Source organism: Mauremys mutica, chromosome 20, assembly GCF_020497125.1.
Source record: "Mauremys mutica isolate MM-2020 ecotype Southern chromosome 20, ASM2049712v1, whole genome shotgun sequence".
In the NCBI taxonomy this organism is placed as follows: domain Eukaryota; kingdom Metazoa; phylum Chordata; order Testudines; family Geoemydidae; genus Mauremys; species Mauremys mutica.
Genome location: NC_059091.1, coordinates 25645319 through 25668846, shown reverse-complemented (window position 1 = coordinate 25668846; position 23528 = coordinate 25645319). Strand labels below are relative to the sequence as shown.

At 46.4% G+C, this 23528-nt stretch overlaps 1 protein-coding gene across 1 annotated transcript; it reads left to right on the top strand.

Annotated features, from left to right (window-relative positions):
* The first annotated feature begins 422 nt into the window (after positions 1-422).
* On the top strand, positions 423-22776 carry PIN1 (peptidylprolyl cis/trans isomerase, NIMA-interacting 1). Its single transcript, XM_044995691.1, has 4 exons — positions 423-573; positions 3999-4199; positions 14070-14180; positions 21550-22776. Exons 1-4 carry the CDS (start codon positions 516-518, stop codon positions 21657-21659), a joined length of 480 nt encoding a protein of 159 aa, XP_044851626.1. The 5' UTR covers positions 423-515; the 3' UTR covers positions 21660-22776.
* Positions 22777-23528: the final 752 nt, after the last annotated feature.

The window sequence follows — 23528 nt, the reverse complement described above, 5'->3', positions numbered from 1 at the left end:
ACTGGAATAAACTGCCTAGGGAGGTTGTGGAATCTCCATCCCTGGAGATATTTAAGAGCAGGATAGATAAATGTCTATCCGGGACGGTCTAGACAGTATTTGGTGCTGCCATGAGGGCAGGGGCCTGGACCCGATGACCTCTCGAGGTCCCTTCCAGCCCTAGAGTCTATGAAGCTGTAACGCTTCCGGGTGCACTGTGCGCTACCTCCCCACGTGGCTCGGTATAGGAACGCCCGACAGCAGCTGGCCGTGGCGTTCTCGCCTTGTCCCTCCCCGGTTTCCGTCCCCGTCACGTGGTCCGGAGGCGCCGGAATCGCTTCCGGAATCATTGCGGCCTTTCGCCCGTAGCCAATCACTGATCTTCTGCGCCAATGAGACAGTGTCTAGCGAGGGGGCGGGACCTCAGCTCTTTTGAACCAATGGGCGCCAGCGGGGGCGTGGCCCCGGTCTGCCCTGCGCCAACGGGAGGCAGTGGCGCCAGGCGGGCGGGGCGTGGCCGGCGCGGCGGAGGGAAGATGGCGGAGGAGGAGAAGCTGCCGTCGGGCTGGGAGAAGCGCATGAGCCGCAGCTCAGGTACCGCGGGCCGGGCCGGGGGGCGCCGGGAGCCGGGGCTGCGGGGCGGGGGCCGGGCTTGGCCCTGGGCCGGTTGGGGCTGAGCCGGTGGGGGGTGGGGTGGTCGGGGCCGGCTGGGCGGGCCTGGGCCTGGCGAGTGGGGGAGCCTGGCTGGGTGGGGACCTGGACCTGGACCTGGAGGGGCCGGGCCGGGCCTGGCCAGGCTTGGGTGGGTGCTTGGGTGGGGAGGTGAACTGGCCCCACAGCGGTTGGGGTGCAGCGGGGCTGGGCTTGGGCTGATGGTGGGGGGGGGTGACTGGCACCGCGGGGGTTGGGGTGCAGCGGGGCTGGGCTTGGGCTGATGGTGGGGGGGGTGACTGGCCCCACAGCGGTTGGGGTGCAGCGGGGCTGGGCTTGGGCTGATGGTGGGGGGGGGGTGACTGGCACCGCGGGGGTTGGGGTGCAGCGGGGCTGGGCTTGGGCTGATGGTGGGGGGGTGACTGGCCCCGCGGGGGTTGGGGTGCAGAGGGGCTGGGCTTGGGCTGATGCGGGGGGTGAGCTGGCACCGCGGGGGTTGGGGTGCAGCGGGGCTGGGCTTGGGCTGATGGTGGGGGGGTTGACTGGCACCGCGGGGGTTGGGGTGCAGCGGGGCTGGGCTTGGGCTGATGGTGGGGGGGGTGACTGGCACCGCGGGGGTTGGGGTGCAGCGGGGCTGGGCTTGGGCTGATGGGGGGGGTGACTGGCACCGCGGGGGTTGGGGTGCAGAGGGGCTGGGCTTGGGCTGATGGTGGGGGGGGTGACTGGCACAGCGGGGGTTGGGGTGCAGAGGGGCTGGGCTTGGGCTGATGGTGGGGGGGGTGACAGGCACCGCGGGGGTTGGGGTGCAGAGGGGCTGGGCTTGGGCTGGTGTGGGGGGTGACTCGCACCGCGGGGGTTGGGGTGCAGAGGGGCTGGGCTTGGGCTGGTGTGGGGGGTGACTGGCACCGCGGGGGTTGGGGTGCAGCGGGGCTGGGCTTGGGCTGATGGTGGGGGGGGTAACCGGCCCCACAGCGGTTGGGGTGCAGAGGGGCTGGGCTTGGGCTGGGGGGGGTGAGCTGGCACCGCAGGGGTTGGGGTGCAGAGGGTTTGGGCCTGGAGGTGAGAGCTGTGAAGGGCTGGTCCCACAGGTGTATGGGGGGGCGGTTGCTTGGTCCCCATGGGCTGGTCTGTGAGGGGGTTGTTCTGTTGCATGCATGGTGATGTCCTGGGGGGTTGGTTGTTCCTTATGGGGGGGTGTCTTTGAGGAGGGTGATTGGTTCCCATGGGGAGGGCGTTGCTGGGGGATGGTTCGGGATGGGGTGTGGGTGCCCTGCTGCATGCACTGAGTACAGCCAGGGTTGAAGTGACTTTCAGTGATTCTCTGTGGTGGGGGAGGGAGGCTCTATTGTGGCAGGCTGGGAATCTCACCATGTCTTTGCTTGGGGATAAGTTTTCCCCGTGGTGTGAGACCAGAGAGCAAGCTCTGGAGGTCTCATGTTTGTTCACGTTGGGGTGGATGGGCAAGTCTGGAATGAAGCTCTAGAGTGTCCCTGTGTGTGTGTGTGGGGGGGGGGAAGTGAAAGCTGGAAAGCTGCCTGTCTTGGATGCTGGTCCCAGTGTGGATGGAGTGGATACTGGGGCTTGTTCTGCTATGGGGTAGGGTCAAGTCTGGAGCAATGCCATGACATGTTCCGTGTGCAGGTTAGAGGCAAAGCACCTGCACGGGGTCATGACATGAATCATGTTCCAGTTTTGCCAGGATGCTGACAAGCCCACGTGGTAGTTTTATAATTGGAGGTTTGGTCCCTGTATCTTTGGGCTGGAATTTCCCTTTCCCTCTCCTCCTTGTTGCCTTCTATGCAGTGCTCTGTGCATGACAGTCACACTCCTTAAGAGCATTGAGTGCTTGGTTTGCTGGTTCAAAATCCTTTGGGCTGAAAGGGGTTATAGAGAGGGACGTTAATAGTGGAGAAAATCAGCCTGGCTCATGTGAATTCCTGCTTGTGCAGGAACGAGCTGCTGCCAGCTTGGAGGGCAGGAGCTTGCAGCATCTCCAAGTTACAGTATTGATTGGCTTGGCTTCACAGCCGAGTGTCCCCTGTCCTCTTGACTGCATGCTTCTGGAGAATTTTGCTGCTTATTCTAAAGAGCAGTTGATTTTGGTTGAGGAGCGGTTTTTGTTAGTGGTAGCACCCAAAGACACATCCAGGATCAAGGCCCCATTGTTTGTGCAGTGCCCGGCACACACAGACATGATTTCTTGCTTAGTCTTCCAACTGCAAGATCATAGGACTGGAAGGGACCCTGCAAGGTTTTCTATTTCAGTCCCCTGCACTCCTGGAAGGACTAAGTATTAGCTAGGACTAAGTATTAGCTAGACCATCCCTGACAGGTGTTTGTCTAACCTGCTCTTAAAAATCCAATGATGGAGATTCTCTAGGCAATTTGTTCCAGTGCTTAATCACCCTGACAGGAAGTTTTTCCTCATGTCCAACCCAAACCACCCATTGCTTCTTGTCTTATCCTCAGAAGTTAAGGAGAACAGTTTTTCTCCTTCCATCTTGTAACAACCTTTTATATACTTGAAAACTGTTGTGTCCCCAGACAAACCCAAACTCAATCTTCCCTCATAGGTCATGGTTTTTAGACCGTTAATCATTTTTGTTGTGCTTTTCTAGACTTTCTCCAGTTTGTCCACATCTTTCCTGAAATCTGTAAATTATGATGCATTTGTAAGGTGTATGAGTCACTGATATCTAGGCCTTTCATCCTTCCTATGTAGGGATTTCACAATGCTTTATCTTCACATATATGCTGGGGTAAAGCGAAACATAATCTCCTTGTTCTTTGCCAGAAACCCAGAACCTTTCATTTTCTCTTCAGGGATAATACAGGCAGAGTTCTGTTGTGTGAGTGCACTTCTTCAGAAGGTGTGTTGCTGTTGTGTGATGCCGGAAGGCTGCAGACACTTTCTGATTTCATAAGAATAATTAGTACTTTACAAATATGAACTATCCAGTTCACCTGTGGTGGAGGTTATCCTGGGAAGGTTTAAGGACCTTCTTGTATAGAAATCAGTGGGAGTTTTGACATGGACTTCAGTGAGAACTGGATCAGGACTGAAGTCACTTTCCAGAGCTGGAAAGAGGCTGAATGAGCTGTTGTGCTCACACCCTCTTCCTTTATTTCTTATTAGGAGTGTTTTGATAGAGACCAGAATCTTAACAGATGGGATTGACATCTGCAATGCTGCAGCATTCTCTTATTATGGGATATTGAGTGTTTCCAGTTCCTGATTTGAGCCAACGTCCACACATTCTCACCCACTTGCAGAAATTCAGTCTTGTATTTCTGATAAGCAAGAAGCTAGTGCCATGAGTCTGAAAGGAACTTCTAAAATCTAACCCTTTACTCCCTTTTATTTGTAGGCCGTGTGTACTACTTCAACCACATTACAAATGCTAGCCAGTGGGAGCGCCCCAGCGGTGGTGGGAAGAACGGCCAAGGAGAGCCCGCCAAAGTGCGCTGTTCACACCTCTTGGTGAAGCACAACCAATCCAGAAGGCCCTCATCATGGAGGCAGGAAAAGATCACGCGGAGCAAAGATGAGGCACTGGAGCTTATAAATGGCAAGTAAAAGCAGGAGAGGTTGATGGTAGAAAAGGGGAAAGTCCTGTTAGGGACAGACACACACACACACACACACACACACACACACACAGACACAGACAGAGAAATGGCTTATTAGTGTCATGAACCCTCTAAGGCAAAGTTTTTGAGCCAAGTGGCTTGAACATGGACTTTCGTGTAGCACAGCCACTTGGGGAATCAATTTTGCTGTGTGATTCACTGACCCTGATTAAATGACCTAAGAACAGGATTCATCCCTTCCCCATCCCCTCTTTATGTTTTTGTAATGTCATGTCAGACAGGTGTGTTTGTATTTTCTTTGTAAATGTGTATATTTTTATATTTAAAAATAAAATAATTATTTGAAGCTAAAACAAATGTTCCTTTAACATCTTCCTTTTTCTATATTTAAGATTTCATTTGCCCTAATGCAGTTTCTATAAATTCTGATAAATCTGTGCTTGAGATGTGCATAAACATTTGCACAGGGATAGTCAAATATCCTGCTTAGATGATCCACAAAATGTACACAGTAAGTTTCCCAGTGTGCGGTAGCCTTAAACTGGTCCAGGAGGGATGGAATCCTGTGTCTTTCCTAATGCCTGTTGGGACAAGTCACCATACATATTTTCCCTTGCAATGCTGGTAGCTTTTAATTGGGATGCTGCTTAGGCGGTGAGGTTTGGACTTGCAAACTGAGCATGGGATTGGCATTTAGAGACTGGATTCTCACCCCAGCTTCTCCATTGACTCTCCTATTGCTTTGGGGCCAAGTTAGTCAGGGTCTGGGGTGAAGTCAGTGGGAGTCTTTCGTCTGACTTTGGATCAGCACCTTAACCTGTTTCCCATTTGCGAAATAGTCTGACCTACCTACCTCACAGGGGTGTTGTGAGGACTGACTTTTTGTAAAGTGCTTTGAAGCTGTAAAGCTGCATGCTGTTACGTTACTGTAAAGTTTCTTGTTGCTTTTGGAAGGCTCAGCAATGAGGTTTTACTTGCAACAGCCTTGATCCTGCTTCAATTAAAAAAGCCAACAATTTGACAGCATCTGGGGGAGAAGAAAATCACCCCCAGCAAACTCTGTGCAGCCCTGAAGCTTAACCTGTTGCCCAGTGTGTTTTGAAAGAGATGCGGAATTAACTGCCAAGAATGCTAGCAACTTTTCAGGAAAATCTCCTTTGTGAGTTAAGTTAATTAATTAGTTATAACTGGCATAATAAAGAAGCTGTTGTGTATTGCAGGGTGTGAGGAGTGCTACAACAAAGTTTATTAGCACTGTGCGCATGGAGTTGAGAATTTTATAAATAAAAATAATTTGAAATATTTGCAGCCTGGCTGTCATAAACAGTAATTAATCCTAGTAGATTCACTTATATCTTAGGGTGAAACTCTCCTCTGTGCAAAGAGCGAGCACGTGACTGCAGTAGTACCTAGGCCTCATGCTGCCTCCCCCTTCCCCCCACATAGAGGTGAGGGTTTAGGTGGGCCTAGGTCTTGTTTGCTCTTTGCATGGGGGGAATTTCACACCACACCAAATAACTGACAATTGACACTTTGTAGTACAGCAAAGTTTGCTGTCCTATACTGATACAGCAGAACCCCATTTATCTGATCTAACTGGGATTGGGGCCTGATTGGATAATCAAAAATTGGGATAATCCTGAGAATGGGAAAATGCGGGCCTGCAGCACCATCCAGTGGCCACAGGGGAGAGTGCCTGTTTCTGGACCTGTGCGCTGGCTCATATGGAGAGCTGGATAATGGAGGGTCGGATAAATGGGGTTTTATTGTACTAGAAGCAAGAGTGCTTTTGTCATGGTACAGAGCAAGTGTTCATAAACTTAGGTCCCAGTGAGAGAGAGTGAATTTTAGAGCGAAAAGTTCTCTTGAGCTGTGTTAACTAAGTGGTATTTCAGAACCTTATAGCCAGTTAGACTTTCTGCTGTTAGAAGATCTGCACACAAGTTATCTGGGCTTCTAAGGGGGCGATAACATTATTCTGAATAAATGAATCAGTCGTCTTTATAACTTTGTCTGGGTGCCCTCCTTTATCTCACACAGCAGGTCTTCAACATCTGATAAGGTTATGGATAGAGACTTTTTTTTAATCTTGTTCTGTATGAGATCCGGATGTAATTTTTATTTTAAAGTGATTTTTAGTGCTAGACTAAAGTGCAGGATTGACAGCCCTGGAGACTGAAGTCCCCTCACTATCAGATAATTTTTATGTTTAGCAATCTTTTTCCCTGTGGCGCCTGAGGACGAGAGAGATGTGATTAAAACTTATTTGATGTAAATGTCCTGCTGTGTTCTTGATAAAGGCCATTAGGGATTCTTTCATTCATCATGTTTATTATCATTGTATTTTTGTCTCCTGAGAATGAAATGGAATGATCAGAAAATCTATTTCTGTCGACACTCCCATCTGTGCTTGATAAACGCTATTCCCTGCAAAGGTCATAGGGAACATCCACTCATAATTATTTTATGTAGGTTGTTTCTGCATTTTCCTTGCTCCAGGAAGGTGAGATGACACATTGATACTGTTGACCTGGAAAGAGCCAATCCGGTATTAGCCCCCTGAAAATGACAGAAAATTATAAAGTTTAAAAAAAAAAAAAACCAAAAAACCCACTAGAGAATGTATTGCATGAATGCACAGCTTAACTCCACTACAATTTCTGACAAATAGTCAGGTATCATTGAATTTCTTTGTGCAGATGTACTGTACTTGATGAACGTAATTATAGCACAGAATTGTTTAAGTAGATCTCCTGGGAGGCGTTTGTTCAACAGACATAGCACACCACAGTCTTAAGTTTTGTTTAGAGAGCAGTTAAGTCTCTATTTCCTTCACAATCTTTAACTCTGGAATTAAAGTTTTATGCAATATAAACCTGTGATTGGAATTTGTTTAAAGAAAATGCTTCGTTATAGTCTCCTGCCCTCAAGGAACCTGCTAAAGGTTAGCGTTTTAGATAGACAAACTGGTTAGTTTTGGACATTTTACTTGCTTGTGATTCTCTTTTGAGTAATAAGGAAAGTAGATTGAAGACAGCTAGAGGTGATGCATTATTTGTGAATAAACCAGCATTGCAAAATCTTATACCATTACGAAAGTTAAAATGGGTGACTAAAATGTGTAGGTTAAATTAGTTTTCACTATAATCCTGATTTGATTTGTATTATAGCAATGCTTAGAGGGCCCCATTGTGCCAGGCTCAGCACAAATACATAGTGAGAGACAGTACCTGTCTTGAAGAGCTTCTGATTGAAATAGACAAGGCAGAGTTGGTGAAAGGAAGGACCATTAATCCCATTGGAGATGGGCGCTGAGGCATGGGGAGTAAGGGCTAGTCTACACTTACCAGCCGGGTGGACGCGGTGAGTTCGACTTCTCGGAGTTCGAACTATCGCGTCTAATCTGGACGCGATAGTTCGAACTCCGGAAGCGCCGCGGTCGACTCCAGTACTCCACCACTGCAAAAGGCGGTGGCGGAGTCGACCTTGGAGCCGCGGACTTCGATTCCGCGGCGTCTGGACGGGTGAGTAGTTCGAACTAGGGTACTTCGAATTCAGCTACGCTATTCACGTAGCTGAACTTGCGTACCCTAGTTCGACCCCCGCCCTTAGTGTAGACCTGCCCTAAGTGTCTTGCCAAGAGCTGCACAGGGTGTCCATGGCAGAACCGGTTGACCCCCAGTTTAGTGCTTTAACCACAAGATCATCTAACCAGTTGGCAAGAACGTTTTGTGCTTGGGCTAATAAACGGTCATAGATTTAGCAGAACTGTGATAACCAAATTATTTAGTTTCACTTTGCAGACTTGTGAAATTCACTGTAACAACTTCATTCTCCAGAAGCTTTTAACAGCATGAAGGTCGTGGTACAAACTGACTACTCAGGGACTTCAACATTAAAGCTTATGATCCTTTCTTAACTCAAGTGCCTTTACTTTTTTTAGCATGAGTGTGCAAATTAAGGCTGAACCTTCGTGTGTGTGTGTGTGTGGTGCAATGGGAGGTAATATGACACATTTACCAGCATGGTTAGTATGATGCTTGGAAGTAAACATGCACTCAGGGTGATGCAAATATGTATTTTGGAAGAATGCTGTATTTTGATAGCAAATGTATTGTGCAAATATACTGTTTACAATAGGCTGGAGCAGCTTAGTTTAATTAGATAAACAATATTCATTTTTCCCACTGCAGTGTGCATACATAAATGCTATGAAAACAAATGGTCTTCTGCCCAGAGGCACAAGAAACACAACAAACCTCTTTGGGGTAAATGGCTTACTCATAATCTTGCATTAATCTTCCTTAAATAAAATACAGAACTGATTCTGAACTGATACACAGCTCCCTTTGTGTGCTCTCTTGCTTCTCCCGCTCCACCTCTAATTAAACAAAGTAGAAGGTGGGATAAATATGCATACCCCTTTTATTTAGCAATACCACTCCCATTACTGCTAGCGTCTTTGCGTTAAAGCACATCATCACATTAATTCCTCAGAAGGAATATAAACTACCCTGGCTCTCAAAATATAGTCACAGGGCTGTAGTCCAAAGTCAGTCCCCCATTCTTCCTCTCTGCCACTCTCTGGCAGCTTTCCTACAGGCCTGGTTCTGAGGTTAGCACTAGTCCAGCTAAAGATACAGAAACAAGTCTCTACTCAATTAAATTCCTTGCATAATTACACAGATGTAGGGTACTGGCAATTACTTCAGCTGAAGGGATCCTATTGATTGAACTTTGGGGTGGGTGGGGGGAAATGCGCCATTGTTGGGGAAATCCCAAGACTTGAAGCAATAAGGAATAGTGTTTTATGCTCGGTTTCAGTCAGTGGAAGACTATTGTACTGGGAACTGCTTGAATGAAATCTGATGTAGTTTGACAGATTTATTTTCCTTAAAAACCAAGCTATCCTCTTTCAGTCCCTAAAAATAGACAAAACTTAGCCAAGCAGAAGACTGAGTCATACTGGCTTAAGACAAAAATCAACCATATATTTTTGTCACTGGTTGGTCACCAAAACCAGACAGTCTTTTGGAGAATCATTGAGGTGTAGCTGTTTGGCAGTGACTGGTTAGCTTGCTGTCAGTGAGGTTTTTTCCTCTCGTTTCTTCATGACATGGCAGCTTACTGCAATGTGTCATCCAAGGCAAGGGCTGCCACAAGCTTTTGTGGGTAGTTCTGGGGTCTTGAGGAGGAAGCTCATTTCCTTTCCTCTCTGACTATTGACAGGCTCCTGTCTCCTTGCTATGAGATGTGAATGTTGCATGTAATGGCTAACCCTTAAAATTCCAACAAGCACTGAGACATTGCTAAACTCCACTGGACCATCAGTGCAAGGCAGGAATCACCACAACTCCAATAGGAATGTGGTGTCTCTTTCCACAAGCTCACTCCTTCTGGTGACACTTGGAGTTTTGCATTTCGCTTCATGGTCTCTCTTCATGTGTGGTGCTGTCAACATGGCTCTGCAGGTCTCCATTGCTGCTAACATCTTCGCTCTTGTTGGTGCATGAGCTGCTGCTGTTCGCGCCTCTATTTCCCCTCTAGTTGCTTTGCCCTCTCCCACTCTTGCTCGTTTTCTTGCCACCCATGGCTCTGTGCTAAGTGGCCTTACTTTCCTAACTTCAGAGCCCACTTCTTCCATGAGCTACCTGTGCTGATCTCTCTGAGAGTCTCCATGGCTTCTTGCACCTGAATTGCTGTACCTGTGGCTTGACTGAGTTGCTCTTTATAGTGCACACAGAGAGAAAAAGGGCTTAAAGCGCCATTTGCACTCGTATAATGCTAGAGTGGCATTTGCTTCCTGTGCAGATGCAGTTCATCTGTAAAATATTTGCTAATGAGGGAGCATTTCTGGAGCCGTATATGGTAGCAAAACTTTTTATCCCCTCAAACTTTTGCATCTGATGTTGCCCTCTTCTGTCCCTGAGCATTCCCCCAAACTATTAAAATGAATTTAGCGCTCTCTCGTTCATACGCACGCACACACTCTGAAATAAGGCTCTTCCACTGACCCTCCTACAGCAATGAACTACAGCTTGAAATCTAGTGTCCAGATACCCATCTTTCAGAGCATGAGTGCTCTCACCTGGCTTACAGTGCCCAAATGGTAAGTTACTTCAATTAAGCTCTTCATCTTCTGAAACCAGGAGATTTATTGACTTCAGGCTAAACAACGTCCTTTTCTTGTGTGCTTCTCCCTGAATGCTTCAGGAGAACCAGCAGTCATTGCTGTATTGAAAGTCCAACTACCACACCTAGCTTGCCTTATGGTCCCAAGATCTTGCAGGGTTTCACTGGTAGGATGCTCATGCTGATAATGGCTGGACCAAGCACAGTCTTTCCCCTTTCATAGCAATTGCTGTGTCCAGCATTTCTCTTTGGAGATGGAAGACTGGGTGTCCAGAAGGCAGCAAAGCTTGACTTACTTTGAAAGAAGTAAGAAGCTCTCCCTCACCTTTGTTTGGGGTGCTGAAGTTCTCCCCAGACATGAACCCTTGAAGTTAAGTAGGTAGCGACACCACCTTTGAGGCATGTGCACCTGCAGGGTGCCTCAGGAGAGGCATGCAGAGAAAACAAAAGTGGAGAAACATGCACACGAGATCTGAATCTCTCCCTCTAACATCTGTGTTCTCCTGTATTGTCTGAAAGAGCATTAGGACCTTGCCTTCCCTAATTATAAATAATCTGAAGACTGACTTGTTCCGGTCCCCTGCTGTTCTTCACTGCTAAAGGAGAGAACCACCTCCCGAGTTTTGAAATGCTACAAGCTGGTAGTGCTCGTCTTCCTGCCATGATCTCATCCCAGGAGCTCTGTGAAGTGGGCACACTTCTGTTGATTAATCCTCCTTCAACTTCCCCCTCTTCAGGGGTGTGCCATGGTTTCTCTCTCTTTAAAGCACACACAGGTATGATGCTGTTAACGTGACTTAACATCCTGTGGTCCAGAGGGAAAAGCACTGGACTGGGACTTGGGAGATCGGTGCTCTACTTCGAGCTCTGCCGCTGACCTGTGAGACCTTGGGGAAGTTACTTACCCTCTGTGACTTCCCCTCATGCTCTTTTGTCTATTTAAGCTGTAAGTGTTTTGCAGCAGGGCCCCTCTCACTACATGGCACAGTGCGTAGCTCTGGGGGGAGCCCTGAGTTGGGGTTCTAGATGTTGTTGTAACATTAATACCCCAGCACTCCTTGACTGTTAATAGTATTGCTATTAAGCTTAGGCCATTATTGTTTATAAAAAAAAAAAAAAAAAGCACATGCTTATTTCATCATCAGTCACCAAATCACAGCTGAGGTGGCTGCAACATTTCTGTGAAGGGTGTAAATGCGAAGGGGAGACCGAAACTGACTAGGGAAGTGCAGGAGTGTGAGGATGAAAGCTAGGTGATAAAAGCTAACTAGGAGACACAGGAAGAAGAGAGGTGGCATTTCCTAATGGCAGAGATGCACATATTCTGTGGTACTGGTATGGACTGGCAGTCTCATTGTGTTTGAGCACCTGACAAGCTTTACAGTACTTATCGTTGCAAGCCCCCTGAGAGGCAGGGCAGTGCTGTTGTCCCATTTCACAGATGGAAACTGAGGCACAGACTAGTAGTTAGGCACCTAACAGCCATTGACTTTAGTGGGAGTTGCATATCTAAATACCTTTGAAGACTGGGCCTGAGTGACTTATCCAGGGTCATGCAGGGAGCCTGGGGTGGAGCAGACAGTTGAACCCAAGTTTTCTGGGCTAGCACCCTAACCCCGGACCTTCTGTCAGCTTGTGCAGTAGTGGAAATGGTGGCAGCCCGTTTCCTTGAGCCACTGGAACTTATGCAGAGCCTGGGAGAATGCAGTGCAGGGAACGGTCTCTGCTCTGGGTAGAGGGAAATTCTCCTTCATTCAGTGAAACAAAATAAACACTGAAACAAATTTCTATACTATTCATGGTTTTTGTGGAGTGCCTCTCCCAAAAAGAGCTGGTGGGCATTGAGTGCTTTTGTTAATCTTAATGCTAATGGCTTCTAATTAAAAAGTTAAGCAGGGTCGGTGCTGGTTGATTTAGCAATGATGTAGTACTCTGTATGCCAGAGATGCTCTTCAAAATGGCCCATTCAGTTGCATTAAGATACAAGAGTGGCTATGCTGGGTCAAACCAATGGTCCATCAAGCCCAGATTCCTGTTTTCTGACAGTGGCCAATGGTAGGTGCTTCAGAGGGAATGAACAGAATGGGCAATTATCGAGTGGCCTGTCCCCTGTTGTCCACTCCCAGCTTTTGGCTGTCACAGGCTAGGGACACCTGGAACGTGAGGGTTGCATCCCTGCCCGTCTTGGCTAATAGTAGTTGATGGATGTATCCTCTATGAACTTCTCTTTTTTGAACCCAAAATCCTGCATAGCCCTTTGCTCAAGAGGCTAATGGATCTCAATGAACCATCAAGAATTGTCTGTCATGGCATAATTCAGATACCTGCGTGTGACATGGTTTTGCTTGTCTCTGATTAAATGTTTTCAATGCCTGAGTAGTTAGATACCCCCTTCCACTCTCCAAAATACAAGTCAAATGTTGTTGAGTTGCTGATGTGAAGGAACAATCTAAAAGGTGAGTTACATTCTGCTGTTACACAGATATGAGGGCAGGGTAGTACATGTGCTGGAGTTGTAAAAGACAGCTTCCAGTTAAGGCTGAGTATTTCCATTATAACCCCATTTTCGGACACCCATAACTTTCCAAATCTTCCACCTATTTGGCTGAAATTTTCCATGTTTGGCCTTTTACCAAGGGTAAACTTTTGTAGATTTAAGTACAAAGTTCTTGTCTTGATTTGTTGGTGGTGAGTCTCTGCATTTCAACCCCTCTCTCCCCATCACCCTTTTTAGCAACTAGAGATGAAAAGGCTTAAGATGCACAAGGAAGATTGAAAGGTGCTTGGAAATAGCCTTCAGTAAGAAGTGCTTCTGAGTGTTGTGGGGAAAGTTTATAGTTTTGACTTGATTTACATTTAAGAGGGTTTGCAAACCTCACTTCTTGCATGCAGAGCACTTTGGAAAGTACACTACTGTCTGTCTTAGCTGGGTGGTGAAAAGGCGTCTGAGGTGTGAATCGCTGAGACAGGTTCTGTAGGAACCTAGTACTTCTAGTTTTATAGACTACAACTGGTGACTAGTGAGTGAGGTTAGGGCTTCACAGGAGCTGCTTCCCCATTTGTTGCACATCTTGTGTAAGTCACTGTCATGGATTCTTTTCTAGTATACACAGAACCGCACACAGTAGTAAAAGATCCTAGGAAAGCATCTGAGGTTGTAGAAAAGCATGAAATGTTATTTACATGATCAAATACATTGTAATACAAACACATGAAGGTGAACGGAAGAATGCTACTGTTGCTCAGCAAGGCAGAATTTCTACAGTGATGGAAAACGCCTCCTGTCATTGTAGGAAACTTTGACCCTGTGGTGCTATCGTGACATAGCAGTGCCTCAGTAAATGCCAGTAGTGTAGACATGGCCAAAGTGGCAGTCATGCTTGCAAGTGCAACCTGAACTTCTGGGATTCAGTGCAGCAAAAGGCCACTGGTATTTGGCACCAAGAACACGAAGTGAAGTCCTGAGGTGCTGCACTAGTTTCTTGGGAGTTATGGACCTTCTGCAATGGCTCACACTTACCATTAGGGGATGCTAAGACTGAAGCACCTCTTTGAAATAGCACAGGGGAAAAGCAGGTCCCTTGAAATGCTCCTCAGTAACTAACAAAAGCTCAGATTTATCTACCCTTTTTCATTATGAATATTTCCCTCCCCCCGCTCCCAATCATGCTCTCTGACTTTTGCCTCTGACTATGAATTATCACGTGTGTCAACAGGATACATCCAGAAGATTAAATCTGGAGAGGAAGATTTCGAATCCCTCGCTTCCCAGTTTAGTGACTGCAGCTCGGCAAAGGCGGGAGGAGACCTGGGTGCTTTTGGGAGAGGTAGGTGACATGAATTCAATACTGAGATTACACAATTGACATTGAAATTCCTCAGTAGGGGGTGAGAATTAATAATCCCTCCCACCCCCCAGTGGATTGGTGTGCTAGGAGACCTTGCTGCACATGAAATGTAGTTTGCTGCTTAGACGTTAAACCTGTTAGGAATACAGCTATGATGATATTCTAGGAGGAGAGGATGTTACACAAACGCTCCTTATGAAATTGGCTTTTGCTTTGAGAGAGATTTTTTTTTCAGCCACGCTGAATGAGAATCCAGTTGTTTAGCGTAACAAACCGTGAACAAGGAGGAAATGAGCAAATGGAACTAATGACAAGTCAGGCAGATAATTAAGCACTAATCTCAGTGTGTGTGGGGTGGGGGAGGGGGGGGGATAATAGCAAATTGGCGAAAAGGGTGCAATTTTCAGCCAACTAAAAATAATGCTGCTGGTGAGGGAATTCATTTCAGAAATATTGATCTGTGTGCGTGAGGGAGTAAATTCAAGAAGCTGCTCTCAGATCACTTCAAGTGTCCTAATAAATTCCATTAATAAGGAAGATCCTTTTGAAATTTAGAAATGAAATTGAACCATCTGAGATTCATTGTCCTATCTATGATCACTTAAGTTTTAATTGTTTGGAGTTGCTCATGTATCCAGTTTCCACTGAGTAGAACAAAGTACAAAACAATGAGATCCTGTAAAAGATGTATTTAAAAAACAAAACGCCACCTAAATGCCAGGAGCACATAAAAGATATGTGCCCATGTTGCATATTGTAGCTGGAGTAAATCAGGAAACTGGTGTTGGCAAATGCAGCATTTTCTGTCTTTGGCTTTAAAACACATTCTCCAAAGTCACAGAAACTTGAACAAACCCAAAAAGAAGTCTACTGAGAACTGCTTACAGCTGAAATAGTGAGGTGGAATCATGTGTCACCGTCGGTGGAAACCCCACATTTTCCCCAAGTTCATTGTTGAGGCTAGCAGGATGAGGAGTGAGTATTCTCAAGGCAAGTTCCTGAACATTTTGAATTTTTTCCCTGCTGTAAATATACAAATTTTGCAGCAGAAATCTGTGCTGATGCACAGTGCTGCAAGGGTATATAAGAGAGCAGATAGTGTGCAGGGCGGTCTGCATAGTTGTATCAATAAAGTACCATTTTATATCCATGTACGGATCTTATTTATATTGCAGTTAAATGAGAGATTCTTCAAGTATTGTCCCTGTGAGTGCTTCACTCCAGGTACGCATGTGCCACTGCACCTTTGATTGGAGATTTTGGTAGCAGTGCCCGTTCTGCCTGTGCATGTGTCCTACGCATCCTTGTACCAAGGCTATAAAGGGCTGTACGGGTGAACCGCCCTCAGTTCCTTCTCCGCTGCCTTCGGCCAGAGATGGAGTCTAGCATGTGCCTGTTTGCTGTCCATTTATCCCCCCGTTAGTCTTTTAGCTACATAATTAGTGCTTTGTAGTAGTAGGTTTAGCACCTTATAGTTGGAACTTCTGTGTCTCCCCACCCCTCCTTTTTTTATTTAAGAAAAATCTTTTCCCCCCCAGTGAGGGGTTTGAAATACTTTTCCTTTTGTCGGGGATGCCGGTCTCCCTAAGATTTAAAAAGTGATTCTCTTGTCGAGACCTATTGGGCACTCCCACTGTATTTGTTGCCTCGGAGACTCTCCCGGTCCCAGCACCTGTGAAATATGCTCTTCTTTTAAGGGAAATTCCTGTGAGAACAGGGAAGTTAAGCATAGACAGTTAACGATGGAGAAAGCCTTATGACTGGCTTCAGAGAACTGGGTACAGAGAACTCCGCTGTACAGGTACCTTCCGCATCCGTCAGTGCCTCATCATCATCGAGAGCACTGTCACAGAGAGCTTCCAAAAGGAAGATGGCACCAAAACCCCAGTTTCTGGCATTCTCGTTGGCTAAGGTACCGATAACTGCACCGCTGGTACCAAGAGCTCCCCGTTCAAAGTGTAAGGGAGGAGATAAGAGGAGCAGAACAACAGAGTTCCTCATCAAAGAAGATCCAGTCACCGGAAACCTCAGGCCCAAAGAAGAGAGCTAGTGAGGCGCCAAATGCTTCAGATACCATTGGTAACAAAGACTGCTACCACTGAGAGACCAGCTTCAATGGAATCCTTGACCCCACTCAGTATCAACATCAGTGCCTCGCACAACAGCCTCTTCAACATCATTGGTGGTGATACTGAGTTCTGTTGGGCTTCCCGTACTGCAGGAATTCTGGTACTGAATGAGCCAAGGTCTCTGCTCCTTGCAACCTCTGGATGTCACTTGGTACTGAGGTTGGTTGGGTCACTGACACATCTCAGTAAATTGATTTTTATAGGAGCGTTTCTGGATTCAATAACAGGCAGGGGATATCTCTCTCTCAACAGGTTCCTTGCTGTTTTAAAAAAAAAAAAAAAAAAAAAAAGCTTATGCAAAGAGTGCACCTCAGCCCGCAAGCTGTAGCACAGACATGTCTACAACTGCTGGAGCACATGGCAGTTTGTGTTTTTGTGACACACAATGCCAGGTTGCATCTTCAGTGTCTCTACGGGTGGCTCAGGACTGTTTAGGTATCCCATAAATGCAGTCTCAATAAGCAGGTATCTGTATTCAGTCAGATCCTACAGTCACTCACCTGGTCCCTCTGCAGTCATGTTAACATTAGATGCTTCCCTCTTGGGATGGCGAGCATATTTGGGTCCTCACGTAGTCCAAGGACAATGGTCACAACAGGAACAGCATTTGCACATCAATGTGTTGGCGTTAAAGAGGTCAAACGCTTGCTTTCACTTTCTTCCCCTACTCAAAAACAACTCCATCAAGATCATGATGGACAACATAGCAGGCATATATTCTATCGATTGTCAGGGTGGAGTGCTTTCCCCCTCAGTCTGTAGCAAAGTGATAAAGCTTGGGAACTCATGTGTAGCCAATCGGATCGTCATCTTGGTGGTTTACCTCCCGTGTATACAAAACACCGTGGTGGATGACCTGAGCAGATATTTCTCCATAAATTTATGAATGGGAGCCGGACTCTCAAATCCTCAACAAAATATTCCTAGCTTGGGGGTCTTTTTTAATGTACATCTTTCAACTTCGTTGCTGTTAAAGGTCCTTATCAAGATCAGAGAGGATCAAGCCAAAGTTGTTTTGCACCAACTTGGCCAAGACAAGTTTGGTTTCCTTACCTCATCAAACTCCTCTCATCATCCGCGGTGACTCCCAATTAAACCTCAACCGTTATCTCAGGATGCGAGTCAATGCTTCACCCCAATCTGAACATTCTGCAATGACAAGGTTGGCTCCTCAATGATTCTCTGGACAAGAGACCACATGTTCATTGGAAGTACAAAAGATCCCTTAAATAGCTAAAAGGAATCTACTCAACATACTTCCCTTCAGAAATTGTCAAGTGATGATTGTCCATTCCCAGAAGATGACAACCTTTGGTGTAACCAGCGCCATCTTTCTCCAGCCAGTCGCCTCTTTCCTCAATCTTGGGTTACTTGTTGGAATTGAAAACTTCTGGCCTTTCTATGAGTTCCATAAAGATTCATTTAGCGGCAATAACAGCTTTCTGTGTGCAAATAGGTAGTTTCTTGGTATTTGCACATCTGAGCGCAGTGAGATTCCTGAAAGGACTTGCCAATCTTTTTCTGCAGATTAGAGCCTCTACATTGCTTTGGGATCTCAGCCTGGTTCTTAACTGTCTCATGAAACAATCCTTTGTGCCATTAGCTGTGTGCTTGTTGCGACATCTGTCTGAAGATGGCCGCCTTAGGTCAACACTTCTGCTTGAAGGGTTGGGGAGACGGGCTTTACCTTCTCCTTGGAAAACAAGGTATCTTTAGGACCTCATCCAAAGTTCTTATGGGGTCCTGAATTTTATATCAACCAAACTACTCACCTTTCGGTTTCTTTCTAAGCCGCATCAGTCTACAGAGGAGTCGGCTTTTCATACGTTAGATGTTAAGAGGAAATTGTTCAGGAAGATTCCCTAGACTCTTTGTTTCTATTGCAGCCAGGTCTAAGGGAGTATCTAATTCCAGTTCTAAGGGAGTATCTGACGTTCTAAATGGATCTCTGGATGTATTATTGCCTGTTATGGTTTTGCTGAGGTTATACCTCTTCTGAGAGTGACTGCATGCTCTACTATAGTCTACATCTGTAGCTCTTCTCAAAGACATTCCGGTTGCTGAAATCTGCGGGGCTGCGATATGCTCCTCAGTGCACACGTTTTCCAACCACTGTTCCCTAATTAATGCCGCAGTAGGCAGTGCAGTTTTCTTTAGTGATGGACTCTTTTCCAAAACTCCCATCTCCCAGAAGTGTTACTGCTAGGAGGTCACCTGAAGTGGAGCACCCACAGGGATGCCACTCAAAGAAGTTACTCACCTTGAGCAGTAACTGGAGTTCTTTGAGATGTGTGCCCTGTGGGTGCTTCGCTACCCTCCCTTCCTCCCCTCTGCGTCGGAGCTGCCTCTGTGGGCTTTCCAGTAGAGAAGGAACTGAGGATGGTTCACCCACACAGCCTTGTATATAGGGCCCTACCAAATTCACGGTCCATTTTGGTTACTTTTACGGTCGCAGGTTTTAAAACATAAATTTCATGATTTCAGCTTAGATCTGAAATTTCATGGTGTTGTAATTGTAGGGGTCATGACCCTAAAAGGAGTTGTGTGGGGGTTGCAAGGTTATTGTGTGGGGGGGTGCTGTTACCTTTACTTCTGCCAGGAGCCCAGCTCTGAAGGCAGAGCCGCCACGAGCAGCAGTGCAGAAGAAAGGATGGCATGGTATGGTATTGCCACCCTTACTTCTGTGTTGCTGCTTGTAGAGCTGGGCTCAGTCAGCAGCCGCCGCTGTCCAGCCGCCCAGCTCTGAAATCAGCAGCCCGGAAATAAGGGTGGCATCGTACGGTACTGCTAGCCTTACTTCTGCACTGCGCTGGCGGGGGCGCCGCCTTCAGAGCTGGGGGCTGCCAGGTCAACAGCCACCGTTCTCCAACCACCCAGCTCTGAAGGCAGTGCAGAAGTAAGGGTGGCAATACCGCCACCCCCCCTAAAATAACCTTGCGACTCTCCTGCAATTCCCTCTTGGGTCAAGACCCCCCAATCTGAGAAACACTCATATCCCCCATGAAATCCCTATAGTATAGGGTAAAAGTACATGAAAGACCAGATTTCATGGTCTGTGACGCGTTTTTCATGGCTGTGAATTTGATAGGCCCCTACTTATATATCCTCGGTACAGGGCATGGAGTGTGTAGGGCGCAGGCAGAACAGGTCCTGTTACCAAAAAATCTCTGATCAAAGGTGCAGGGCTCATGCACCGCTAAAGTGGAGCACCCACAAGGGCACGCATCTCAAAGAATTCCAGTTACTGCACATGGTGAGAAACTTTTCCTCCTTCCTCAGACAAATATTTCCTTTTAGACAGTGCATAACACTGGCATTTTATGGATTCAGTGACATGCCCATGAATCTTGGGATGCTGTGACTGCTAGTTGTGGCCCATTTGGAGACCATCAGTTCATTGTAGTGCTTGGTGACTTACAGAAAAAGATTTCTCCTGGTTTAATCAGAAAGTAAAGAAATGTTGCAAGACTATCTCCACTAGATGACACTAGAACTGCAAGTGGCTGCTGCACTCTCGATGTCACACTTAGTCTCCATCTTTGCCTCTTGCTGTCATTTGGGCTGCAAACATAATTTATTAGAACTGTGAATACTGGTTACTTCAGAGGTGAAACTGCTAAAACATTCCAATTTATCTTCTTGAAAAACTGCAAGTAATTGATGCTTTTTGCTTTAGGAAAATTATTCTGGTGTGGCACACAAGGGTTCTCTCCTCGTCTGAAGTAAAGATCCTGTGCTAGTAGCAGAATTAACTAAAATCTAAGATGAAGGGTTTTCAGTACGCAGTTTTAGGCGAGATAATGCTGTTTGAATCATGTGTGAATGTGTCGTTAGAATAAGAATTAGTGAGACGGCCAAACAGTTTGCCTCTCCTACCAATTAATCTAAATACTACCTGGAGGAGAGAAGCAGAACTCTGAGAAGTCCTATGTATCAAGTTACTTCAGTAATAAAACCAGTGTTCTTTTGAAGGGTAAGACATCAGGCTGAAGCTATTATGACTAATCCTGAAAGGAGGAATCTAGCCTTCATGGCATCTTGCTGCCTCGCTAGAGGAATGACTATGGATGGATTTAGACCCGAAAGTGAAATATATGAATTCTGTAGCAGCTCCTCAGCTACATGTGATGCGTCCAGGATGTATGGCCTATGTGGGACTGGAAAGCTTTAGCTCCCAAAGAGATTAGTATATCACTGAAATGTCTCTTTAGGGGAAAAAAGAGCCTGCTGATGATCCATCTGTCATGCTGTCTAATGCTTTCTGCAGCCATCTCCTAATGTGCTGAGGAGTCCAAAGCTACTGCACTGTCTTGAAACTCTGAGACAAGGGTCATAAACTTACAGGAGATTTATGTTGTGTTCCTGGCGAGCAGATGATTTATCCCTCTTCAGGCATCTCAAGGCAAACACTGCAAAGTGCTAAGTGCAGGGAGTGAAGCTTCTTTACGTGCCAGGAGGCTCTCTGCCCTTTTGCAGGCATCTGGTGTGCAAGTGCCACAGTGCTAGCAGAGTGGAGCCTCGTTATTTCAGCTGGGAGATGCAGTTTCTCTGCTATAACTTCCAAACTGTCACAGGAAATTGGGCAAAAATCCTGTTCCCTCTTGAACCAGTAACTCCCCTCATGGCTGAAATCCTTCTAACTGAATCTTTGTAGCCCACTGCTGAACTGCCCTAGGCCGCCTGCTCATTCTCTCTCATGCAGGGGCCATCCCAGCGTCACCTGTGGCTTTCCTGGGTCTCCATTGATAAACCCTCAGGAGCTTGGTGGCATGGAGACCAGAGCATTAAGCATGCTGTCTGTCTAGGTCATGACATTACCCAGACGCATCCTGTAAATTATTTAGTGCAGCTTGTAATGCACACCACATCTCTTCCTTCTCTGTGCCTTAAGGGCATCTGAGACTGAAAGACTAACACCCTCCTGTGCCAGTGAAGCTGCTGAGGAGATTTCCTCTGCCCTTGGAATTCCCGGCTCGCTGAAACACTTTTCCTGGCAGCAGTGATGTTTATGGGGTGTGAGTGAAAGCTCTGAATCTGAGTCATGTGTGTTGGTGGAGTGTCTGCTGGGAACAGATGAAAACAAACACCCCCTGCAAGCTATTAATTGGTGACTTCGTTGCTTGCCTGGAGGCTGCCTTCCTTTGAGGCTGGCGTGCTCAGAAAGGTCTTCCACTCTCTGCTGACTTAATTGAACTTTTTCTCATTGCTGCTTTCTGCAGGTCAGATGCAGAAACCTTTTGAAGATGCCTCATTTGCGCTGCGGGCTGGTGAGATGAGCGGACCCGTTTTCACAGATTCAGGGATCCACATCATTCTACGTACGGAGTGAAGTGCCTGGTGACCTGTAGAAAGGAAAGGGCGAGGGGAAGAAAGGAGAAAAAAAAAACCCTACTCCAGCCCTGCACTCTCCCGAATGAACTTCATAGATCTAGTTAAAAAAACCTCATTTCATATTTCAGTACCTTCCGTGGCACCTGACACGTTTTCCCCCTGTAGAGATGCATGGTTAGCCAAGGATGAGAATGCAATCCAACAAACAGACGGTAGCATCTTTCATAAGCAGAGAGAATGTTAAAATTCTCAGGCATGCCACAGCCGCTTGAGTTTTATATTGACAATTTCTCCGTTTAGGAGACGTGTCGATGCTAAAGGTCACACTTCAATGCTTCCCACATCCACCTTATTAATGATAGAGTATTTATTACAGAACTGCACTGATGGTGGTGAAAATGACTCGTGAGCTCTGATGTTTAAGATGGAATGAATCTCTGTCCCACCCCTGCATCCCTGCACTGCTTTAAAAAAAGAAAAGGTTTTCTCTAGACTAAGCAGCATTCGGTCTGCACCCCGGTTTTTGTTTGTAGAACCGATCTGTCAAAGCCATTTATAAATTGATAAGATACCGCACAACGAGCCATGCTGATAAGGCCTGTCACTGGTGCCTGTGTGCAACTGCCCTTCATGTAGCTGACTCAGTGCAGGTTGTTGGTCCTGCCAGACAATGGTAACTGGAGCTTCCACCTCTGCCCTTGCATGGACTTAAAACTTGAAGATGCCTTTTGGTTTGTGATGAGTATAAACAAGGGGGGGGGGTTAATGGGCAGTAGTTCCCAGTACAGAAAGATCAGTAGCCAATTAAGCTGTGTAGAGGTCTGTAGAATACTGTGTGTTAACCATTCCAGCATGAGGTCACTCCATTAAGACATGCCAGTGCCATTCGGTAGGAGAGACTGCAGTGTGGAGAGAGTGCTGTTTTCTCAGAGCATCTCTTTATCCACTTGTGGTTTAATCATTGTATGTCACTGTTTCCAGTTACACTGCATTGCTTATGTTTAGACAAAACTAAACCAGATAAAGTTCCCAGCTTCGGTCCAGTGCAAAGATGCTGTATAGTTCCAGTTCTCTTAAGCAGAAAATAAAGCCCTCTCCAGTTGAACATTTCCAAAGCTCTGGCATTGATTATTTCTCCCCTTCCTCCCTGGATTGTACAGATCTCTTTGGTCTTTTTTTTTTTAAATCCCTGTGCAGCATGTGTAAAGGCAGCTTTGGCCAGTTTGATCTTAAAATGGAAATATGACTCCAGTGATATTAAACAAAGCTGTTCTTTCCGGGTCTTGAAAGAAAATCAAACAGCCGCCAAATAACAGGGGGCCTGATTCTGCCACTTGTGGCTGTGCTGAGTCGGGCTTTGCCCAGGGCCTAGTGCTGTTGGAATCATGGAGTCAGGTGCGACTCCGTGTGAGTAAGTGCTACATCAGGCTCGGTAGTGTCTAATTCAGTAACTGTTTCCCAAATTCTCTCAGTTCTGCAAATCTACAGAGGTTTCCTTTATATCAAACTAACCATTAGACAGTGACTCCTTGATGCGATTTAAAGATTCCAATCTTGTTTTAAAATGACGAAAGGCAACATCTCCCAAAAGCTCCAGCCAATTAAGATGATCACCTAAACCAAGAGGCATCTGAAAATGAATATTTCTTGCATTTCTGCCTCTGCTCTGTCCCTTGCTAGTCATTCTGGGGAAATGGAAGGCTCTTGCGTATCAATGACAGTTAGTCTCCATAGCAACATATTTTAAAAAATACCCTCCCTGTTGTGGGGTGACAATCAGGTGAGAACTTAGAAAAGGAAAATTACCCCAAATCACTGCGCAGTATCATGAAAACAGGATCAAACATAAATGGGAAGTGGTTAAATG